This window comes from Asterias rubens, chromosome 19 (genome assembly GCF_902459465.1).
Source record: "Asterias rubens chromosome 19, eAstRub1.3, whole genome shotgun sequence".
Taxonomy (NCBI): domain Eukaryota; kingdom Metazoa; phylum Echinodermata; class Asteroidea; order Forcipulatida; family Asteriidae; genus Asterias; species Asterias rubens.
In genome coordinates this window covers 12,557,275-12,567,401 of record NC_047080.1, presented here as the reverse complement: position 1 = coordinate 12,567,401, position 10,127 = coordinate 12,557,275, and the positions used below count along the sequence as shown (strand labels likewise).

At 38.7% G+C, this 10,127-nt stretch overlaps 1 protein-coding gene across 1 annotated transcript; it reads right to left on the bottom strand.

Moving 5' to 3' along the window:
* Nucleotides 1-1,193: 1,193 nt before the first annotated feature.
* On the bottom strand, nucleotides 1,194-9,636 carry LOC117303434 (zinc finger MYND domain-containing protein 19-like). The gene is made up of 6 exons (XM_033787626.1): nucleotides 9,435-9,636; nucleotides 6,976-7,035; nucleotides 6,079-6,250; nucleotides 5,617-5,774; nucleotides 5,018-5,134; nucleotides 1,194-3,221 (listed from the first exon to the last, which is right to left on the bottom strand). Exons 1-6 carry the CDS (start codon nucleotides 9,483-9,485, stop codon nucleotides 3,078-3,080), a joined length of 702 nt encoding a protein of 233 aa, XP_033643517.1. The 5' UTR covers nucleotides 9,486-9,636; the 3' UTR covers nucleotides 1,194-3,077.
* Nucleotides 9,637-10,127: the final 491 nt, after the last annotated feature.

Here is a 10,127-nt window from a genome sequence, read left to right as displayed (position 1 = left end):
GAACTTTTCAAATTTTGATGAAAAAATCATAAGGCTATAGCCTTGTGAACTTTTCAGATTTTGACGAAAAAATCATAAGGCTATAGCCTTGTGAACGTTTCAAATTTTGACGAAAAAATCATAAGGCTATAGCCTTGTGAACTTTTCAGATTTTGACGAAAAAATCATAAGGCTATAGCCTTGTGAACGTTTCAAATTTTGACGAAAAAAATCATAAGGCTATAGCCTTGTGAACTTTTCAAATTTTGACGAAAAAATCATAAGGCTATAGCCTTGTGAACTTTTCAGATTTTGACGAAAAAATCATAAGGCTATAGCCTTGTGAACTTTTCAAATTTTGACGAAAAAATCATTAGGCTATAGCCTTGTGAACTTTTCAAATTTTGATGAAAAAATCATAAGGCTATAGCCTTGTGAACTTTTCAAATTTTGACGAAAAAATCATAAGGCTATAGCCTTGTGAACTTTTCAAATTTTGATGAATAAATCATAAGGCCTTGTGAACTTTTCAGATTTTGACGAAAAAATCATAAGGCTATAGCCTTGTGAACTTTTCAAATTTTGATGAAAAAATCATAAGGCTATAGCCTTGTGAACTTTTCAAATTTTGACGAAAAAATCATAAGGCTATAGCCTTGTGAACTTTTCAAATTTTGACAAAAAAATCATAAGGCTATAGCCTTGTGAACTTTTCAAATTTTGACGAAAAAATCATAAGGCTATAGCCTTGTGAACTTTTCAAATTTTGATGAATAAATCATAAGGCCTTGTGAACTTTTCAGATTTTGACGAAAAAATCATAAGGCTATAGCCTTGTGAACTTTTCAAATTTTGATGAAAAAATCATAAGCCTTGTGAACTTTTCAAATTTTGACGAAAAAATCATAAGGCTATAGCCTTGTGAACTTTTCAAATTTTGACAAAAAAATCATAAGGCTATAGCCTTGTGAACTTTTCAAATTTTGACGAAAAAATCATAAGGCTATAGCCTTGTGAACTTTTATAGCCTTGTGAACTTTTCAAATTTTGACGAAAAAATCATAAGGCTATAGCCTTGTGAACTTTTCAAATTTTGATGAAAAAATCGTAAGGCTATAGCCTTGTGAACTTTTCAAATTTTGACAAAAAAATCATAAGGCTTATATAGCCTTGTGAACTTTTCAAATTTTGATGAAAAAATCATAAGGCTATAGCCTATATATAGCCTAATGACCTTTTCGTCAAAATTTGAAAAGTTCACAAGGCTAGTTTTCAAATTTTGACGAAAACGTCACAAGGGGGTTAGTTCAGCATGTTTATTAAATGTAATTGAAAAATCACATGGCTAGGTAAAAATCAATGTAACCCTTAAAATACAATGTTAAAAATTCTGATATTTTTATTCTTTCATAATTCAAGGAATACCAATTAAAATTATATAAACAAGGGCTCGGCCTTGACACAATATTTCCCTCTTTTGTATCCATTCCTTAGTCATTGAGAAATACACTGTTGTTTAAATGTTATCAACAATGGACCCAGGTTATATTTTGCCCTAATTCTTCTCAAATTTTAAGCTCTTCAGATCAAAATCTGCTCAATAGTCGGAGCTCGTAAGTTTGCACCTTAGCATAATAGATTTCTAATTACATGTCAAATGAACAGAGTTTTGGAAGTGCCATCTAAAAATGATCATCGCTTGAAAACGATATCAAGGACGACGACCTTTAATGTAATGATGACTTAGCCAAGAAACAATCATCTGTAAGACGTCGTCATCCTTAATATATGAATGATTTTAGACAACATTCTTATCAAACACATCGTTTTAAGTCAAAAATGTCAACATCATGCTTTCACGATCTAGTTTTTCCAAAACAACTATCTCACGATCTGATAAAGACAGATGGCATTTCCAAAATTCCTTACAAATATTAATGTCAATCGATATTTCAACTTAATTTCTCTATGCACCATTTTGCGGGTCCAAAGTGCATCACACTGGTTCCTACTATTAAATCTTCATGAAAGGTATTAGTAAACCTGATTGCATGGTGAGTTTACATTGCAAGTACATTGACCTGAGGTAGCTGGTACTGATGTATACAACACCTGATCATTCAATTGCACAGTGTGACACCAACCAAAAGGTCAAAGGTAACTCACCAAAGAGGTCAAAGATGAAAGGTCAGCACATCATACTTCACCAGATCTGAAGCTTTGTAAATGCAAGCAAAACAAGTCAAAAATGCCATCCACACTAATTATTGAACACTAATTTTAAAATTTGTTTTGGCACTATACTGATCGTAAGCTGAAAGCTGCATGCCTGGCTACATTTGCCAAATTAGCCAAAACCAAAGTTTTGTCCTCGACAGTAATGGAACATTAATTTTGACCCCCAAAATGTGCAGCTACTTTGTGAATGAGAAGGTGTACTAACATTAATGGCACACTTTATTTATGACTAAGTTCAGCCATACCCTCACCCCTTACATCACTTGCCCGTGCATCCTCGACCTAGCCCTTTGTTTCCTGATCTTAACATTGAAACCAAGAAATAAAATACCTTTATAATACAAAATATGCATAAATGTATATACAACTCAAACATGGTTAACAATATCTCGTCCTTTAAGTAAAAAGGTTTTGCCAATTTGAAGGAAATCAGGGTCTAGTTTTAAATGTCTCAGTTTGTAACTACATATTCTCTGGTACAATGTGATTGAGATACAAACAAGAGACCCAAAAAAAGAAAAAGGGGGGAAAGAAACCAATCGCAAGGGGCAAAGCCTAAAACAAATATGCACAAACCTCTTTCCTATAGGGAGTTTTTGTGGTCAGAATCCAATATTTAAAGATATTTCTTAGACTTTCAAAGACCTCTTGGAGAAAGACTCATAAATACATGTTTACTTTAAGTTATGTAACGATTGCATCTCAGATAAAGAATAGAGTTTTTAGGTATTTTACACATACATGTAAGTGTATGGGTAATAAATCTAAAACATGTATGTTGGGATAGTTCAGAGCAATAAAGTGGCAATGTGATTATCAAAAGAATACAAACAATTATTCTGGTTGTGTGTAGACGAGACTCAGCGATCTGGTGGACGCTCGTAAGGCTTAGCTTTCTTGCGCTCTCGGCAACGTTTCTTGTGTAGGGACCAGTCTCTCTGTTGGCAGGTTGTGCCGCAATATCTAACCTCTTGACATCGACCACAGATGCTGAATTCTCGCAACTAGTCAAAGAGAAAACAATTAACAAAAGAAAAATCAGATAACTCTCAAGATTGTTTCTCAAACTTGATGCGGCATGAATATGCCCTGAATATCACTACTCTATATTCTGTTCAGTAACACACCTGAGGATTTACATGCTAGGGTTAGGGTTTTGGTAAGGAAAATACATTTGGGGTGTCGGAACAGATAGGGGTGTCGGAACATAGGGGTGACAAAACATAAAGGTGTGGAAACATAGGGGTGTGGAAACATAAGGGTGTGGAAACATAAGGGTGTGGAAACATAGGGGTGTGGAAACATAGGGGTGTGGAAACATAGGGGTGTGGAAACATAGGGGTGTGGAAACATAGGGCTGTCGGAGCATAGGGGTGTGAAAAAATATGGGTGTGGAAACATAGGGGTGTGGAAACATAGGGGTGTGGAAACATAGGGGTGTGGAAATATAGGGGTGTGGAAATATAGGGGTGTGGAAACATTGGGGTGTGGAAACATAGGGGTGTGGAAACATAGGGATGTGGAAACATAGGGGTGTGGAAACATAGGGATGTGGAAACATAGGGGTGTGGAAACATAGGGGTGTGGAAACATAAAGGTGTGGGAACATAGGGGTGTGGAAACATAGGGGTGTGGAAACATAGGGGTGTGGAACCATAGGGGTGTGGAAACATAGGGCTGTCGGAGCATAGGGGTGTGGAAACATAGGGGTGTGGAAACATAGGGGTGTGGAAACATAGGGGTGTGAAAACATAGGGCTGTCGGAGCATAGCGGTGTGGAAACATAGGGGTGTGGAAACATAAGGGTGTGGAAACATAAAGATGTGGAAACATAGGGGTGTGGAAACATAGGGGTGTGGAAACATAAAGGTGTGGAAACATAAAGGTGTGGAAACATAAAGGTGTGGAAACATAGGGGTGTGGAAACATAGGGGTGTGGGAACATAGGGGTGTGGAACCATAGGGGTGTGGAAACATAGGGCTGTCGGAGCATAGGGGTGTGGAAACATAGGGGTGTGGAAACATAGGGGTGTGGAAACATAGGGGTGTGGAAACATAGGGCTGTCGGAGCATAGCGGTGTGGAAACATAGGGGTGTGGAAACATAAGGGTGTGGAAACATAAAGATGTGGAAACATAGGGGTGTGGAAACATAGGGGTGTGGAAACATAGGGGAGTGGAAACATAAAGGTGTGGAAACATAGGGGTGTGGAAACATAGGGGTGTCGGAACATAGGGCTGTCGAAGCATAGGGCTGTCGGAGCATAGGGCTGTCGGAGCATAGGGGCATCGGAACATAGGGCTGTCGGAGCATAGAGCTGACGGAACATACGGGTGTCGGAACATAAGCTGTAACTGCTCTGAAAGTAGGATTTGAAAAGATGCATGGTGGAAACACGATATGGAAACGTTTGCAGTGACACCATATAATTACTATCTCTAAATGAGTTAGGGTGGTTCTGTAAAGAACCGTTGGTTAAACTCAACATTTCAATCAGTATGCTCTGATCGTCTTCTGCTCTGAAAGCGCTAACTTTTGTTGACCAACAGTTCCTCAATTTAGCTTAACAAAATTGTCATTAACTCCAACGCAAAAAAACAAAATGACGACCGTATCTGAATTGGCGGCTACAACTCCAGCTATGGCTACGACTGTTGCTGGGACTGTTGCTAACAGTATCCTGTACTTCAATAGGATGATGATGCATGAATACAGCCATAGTCAAACCTGTAGTGGCTTAGGCTAACCATCCATAGCCAAACCTGTAGCGACTTAGGCTAACCATCCATCATGAACTAACCTCTGTTTCAATCTTTGTGCATGGTGGATAATGGCATTCATAATAGGATGAGCTGTCATCTTCCCCTTCGATAATCTCACCATTGGCGTTGAAATAATGATGGACTGTTGCAGGCACCTGATGCAACAAGAAAAGCAAACAATTCAGTAAAGACAAGTCTGTCCTGAGCCAATAGACCCTTTGCATATGAATAACAAGTTCAACAAGCGCCCTCACTGGGGTCAAATGAGGCAATTCATTTGAAGACAGCTGTCCTTAAAGTGAAAACATGCGCATGACCTTAGCATCCCATTCACTTCGTGCAAAGGGTTCTTTGTATACGGCGCATTAGGCTGATGTTTATACCCGGTTTCCTTGGAAATAAACCACAGAGAATATTTCTATTCCCCCTGGACATGACGCCAGTCTATCTCAGGTTACTCTCCAGCTCTCATTGATACCCATATGTAACACTAGGTGTAGAGAAGCAATTATGACAAAGGTAAACTACAAAAGTTGAGTCCATTGTACCTAGACTGTTATGCGACATATATCATTCTGCATTCAGATAAAAAAATGTCTGAAATTCCTAATCCTTGAGAGTTTGAATTTTCATCTACCTCTTCAAATGAATCTGTTGGTAGTTGTTGTATTGCAATCCAGTACAGACTGTGTTCTTGGAGCTCCGCTCCCCTAAGGACCCTGTTTGGCAGCTCTACAGTGGGTGACGCTGATGGCGGACTAATAGCAGCAAGTTGAAGATTGTCTAAACGATTATCTGTAATGGCACAAAAGGAAACAAAGATTCAGTAGGAATAAAGCACGGGGTGGGTAAAGCGCGTAGGGCGTGGTCAAAGGATGGGGTAGGCGGTGAGATGACATGGGGGGGGGGGGGGCGCTGAGGAGGCTGCACAGACTTCCAGGTACAGCCGATTCTGAGGTCAGTGTTAAGCTTAGTCTGTGTGTCAAGAAGGTCTAGAATTAAAGTCTGTACAAAATGCAATTCAGAAACTATTTTACAGGGTCACAAAAAGCATGAAGGTTGAGTGAGGTCACAATACCTACACCCTGCAATAACTTACCTACTGTTACCCCATTCTTGTGTTTGACCCTACACCCTGCCGGTACTGTACCATGATGCCTCTCCCATAGCAGGTCTTGGAGGTAGCATCCAGAATTGCGTCCCTTCTGAACGTCGTATGTGTAAGCGAAAACATTGGCACCATTTCCATCTTTGCAAACATCCACACGGGCCTGGAATAAAAAAATGTAAACAAAATAGTAAACCAGCGCCTTAATTGTCTAAGACTCTAGTCTCTTCTTCTTTCAGAATGGGAATCTATATGTACCTGGCAAACTAAACCCAGCAAAATTCAACAGCTCATAAATATCAACTTAGTTTGTTGGTCCATGATTTGGACTCACTGAGTCCAACAGTGTAGGTGTTGTCTTTTGAGTTTAGCTGTTGTCTTTTTCGACTTGTTTTAAAATGAGAATATGTATTTGGGTTAAAAGTGCAGTTTGACAGTGTTGTGATGAGCGATGTGACCAGACTCGTTAGGCCAGTTCTGAATAGTTGATTATTACGTAGTCCAATCTAGACGGATTTCCTACTAACTTGGTCAAACTCCATGTATAGGGTGAACTTGGCCCATGATGGACCAACAAGCCTAGTATAGTGCTGCTGCCAACTAGCCAATATCTTGGGTTGAATCTTGAAGAATGATCCCTCCTTGGGGTAGAAGGGCCCTTTCATTTTTATGCACTGTAGTTTGTGAATTGACCCTAGCACCAACATCAAACCGGGCCTACTAACTACCAACATGGCCATTTTGGGAGTTAAATTGCAGGCAACAATTATGGTAAGCGTGTAATACACAGAGACATTGACTCCTAAATGGCATAACCAAGATGTTATATATTTAGAGGGCGCTGACAAGTGAATGGGTCACAAGCAGAATACTTTCATTTTGGCTTACCTCAAATGCATAACGCTCGACTAGTGATATATCTTGCTCATCCAACAAGGAGTATTTCATCTGAAAAATAATAAACAAATACAAACAGTGACAGGAGACATCAATAATCAATACAATTTTATCAACAATAAACAATAAACAATATTCAATATTCAATATTCAATCGAGCAACCATGCTGAACATTGCAATTTGTGAATGAGCTCTAATGGAGGTCAGTTTGGGCTACCAACGTATTCAATTTGGAGCACAGAAAATGATCATGCGTACATCTTTGAAATTACTTGAGAAGCTACATTGTAGTCACAATTTTCTATCTATTTTGTCTTTTTTATCATTAGGGCAAATTTTGATGGTTACGAGCGGAAAAAAATGGCAAATCACCTAAAACACAGCCTCAACAAGTTTCCCTGGTCTGACTGGGAAGATGGCCAAGACCTTATAAGACCTTAATAGCCAGTTTCACTCAAAATCTCAAAACTATCGTCGTTTCCTACAAAATCGCAACGGTGTAATAAAGTCACAAATTTGCATCGTGTGAATTCGATCCATCCAATGAAATTAACATGAAAGTGCAATATAAATAACCAGGATCAAGGCCTCTAAATATGGCATCACTGTTTAGAATCGCTGAGATCAGTCATGTGAAACCGATGCCCAGCATAAGGTCCCAAGCCAACCCACTATTTACAACCTCAAATGTCATTTTTCAAACAAACAAAAATATTTGACCATGTAAGATATTTTAAATAATTGTATCTCTTTTTATTTACCAAAATGTTCACGAAAGGAAAGTTCAGTTAGTTTTCATCTAGCTGTGGTCATTTAAAAAAAGTAGAGTGTCCAGCACTGAAACCTGATTGCAGCCCTGATACTTTTAAAGGGCATTGTTGCAATCGGTAGGGTCAACGATGGCCGTCATGTAGTATCAGGGCTGCCAGTGGTCATCTACATGTAAGTATTCATTCATTTCTATGGTGAGGCCCAACTGATGTACTTTCAAATAAACATTTCAAAAAATCAACATAACACCACAAACAGAAAGTATAAGATGACAGAAGAGATCATAAAATTGACAGAGCAAACAAAGCAAATATTATTGTCTGTCTCTAATGTATTTCTCGCCTAACACTAAAGTTATTTCTCTGACTATTTGCACCCTCTCATCTATCAAAAATAAAAACTTTGTCAAGCTTCCAAGCGTACTTGAACATACAGACATGTAAGTAAATTTATTTTCCAAAAACTAGCGTTCGGAATGAAGTATTCCCAATGTTAATCATCTCAGATACATTTTGATTTTCATCTGTCTGTCCGATGGACTCTCGAACGTCAGTAAATGGCCGTCAATGTTTACTTGAAGTAACATCACGCAGAAACATGTGTTCCATGAAAACATTGAGTCCAAACTGCAAATGGGAGTCTTGTGTCAAAGGTTGTAGAGTGTCCAGGTGTAATGGCCGCGTGGTTAAGATCATCAAATTCAAATTCTGGTGCTAAGTCTCACTCTCAGGAGTGTGCGTTCGGATCCCTGTCATGACACACTAAAGGGGTGTTATTGGCCCTATGACCAGGGCACTATTGTTAGTTACACTAAAACGAAGTGATCAGTGGTAACCCAACGCAGTTACACTAAAACGAAGTGATCAGTGGTAACCCAACGCAGTTACACTACACGAAACAGGACACCGACTCAGTGACAGAACATAGCACCGAGAACTAATAATTAATTGTGCGATTATAATCAAGGGACGCGGGGGAACGCTGGCACAAAAAACTGGCACCCAAAACTATCATTACAATGGACGTATGTTTTTGGTTCTTGTGAGTCGTGTGAACTGAGCTAAAACTAAAAGGGGCTCATGACTAAGAATTTCTTCTACCGAGATGATCCAATTAATTATAACATGGAGGAACAAGATCAGAACACATCCTCCATCATTATAATAATTTGATTTTGAATAAGAGGAAAATTATTTGTTTTCACAATCTTGACACATAAATGGAATAATGAATTTAAAATTAAATTAATACAATTACAAATACAAACAAATGCATTTGATTGACTGAATGAAATACACATTACAAAATACAAGCATCAGGTTATTAAATCCTGGGAAAAGTTTCCGCATGGCGCCACCACTTTTTCATTCGATATTAAATAATATAGTATCTAATTTACCTCATTGATATATCCCTTTTTGTAAAAATGAGTGAAAAAGTGGTGGCGCCATACGGAAAGTTACCCAAATCCTGAGCTCAACTTTTAAATGTAACGGAATTAGTTAAAACGTAGTTATTAAAGGTAACAATGTACTGAAGTTCCCTCGCTTATCAACAGTTTGAGTTTGTCAACCAAACAACAACATTGACAAAATGACAGGCATGCCCTTTAAAGGTAATGCATGACAAGTCCGACAACAAGGCTAGTTCGAGCTGGGCGTAGGTCCTAAAATCTTACCTTTCCTGCTGCCCGTCCAAGCCGGACAATGCCTAGCTTGAAAGCCGACATCTCACTGGTAAACCTTCCACTGTTTTTACAATGTTTGGGGTTCGTTAAAATATATATTTTGAAGAAAATTAGTGATTGTTGTCGGATGTTCGGTGAATCTACAGGACGGCATGGTCGATGCCTGAAGTCTGGTCCTCGCCGTTAACAAAGACAGCTGTTTGGATAAGAAACCATGCGAATTCAGTCTGGTTGCGGGCGTCTCGTCCGGAGATAGCACGTGTCACAGCGAGGCATATGCAAGGTTAGTCTTTGCTCAAGACCTTGTTGTTCCTTCTCACTAGACCGTTGCAACGGTTTGCTATTCCCCGCCGTAAGCGCCGCGCTTTCAGCGGCATGGTTTTACTAACAACGTAAGAACGTCTTGCACCAAGACCAAAGCAACATAAAGATTGCGGCTAAACCGCGAATGGTTGCATGTGGGGAAAAACACGATTATTTTGTTAAATTATTCATTTTATTTATATATCAGGCTAAAAACAAAATTAAAAAAATGCAATAGTTTGAAGATTGAGAAAAGACAACCTGACCAAGAAGAAAACTAACAGAGCGATTGCCAATTTAAGCAACTATTAATAAATCCTGGATAAAAAAGAATAGAACACAGACAGTGTCAAATAAATGAATAAAATTCAACACTATTGT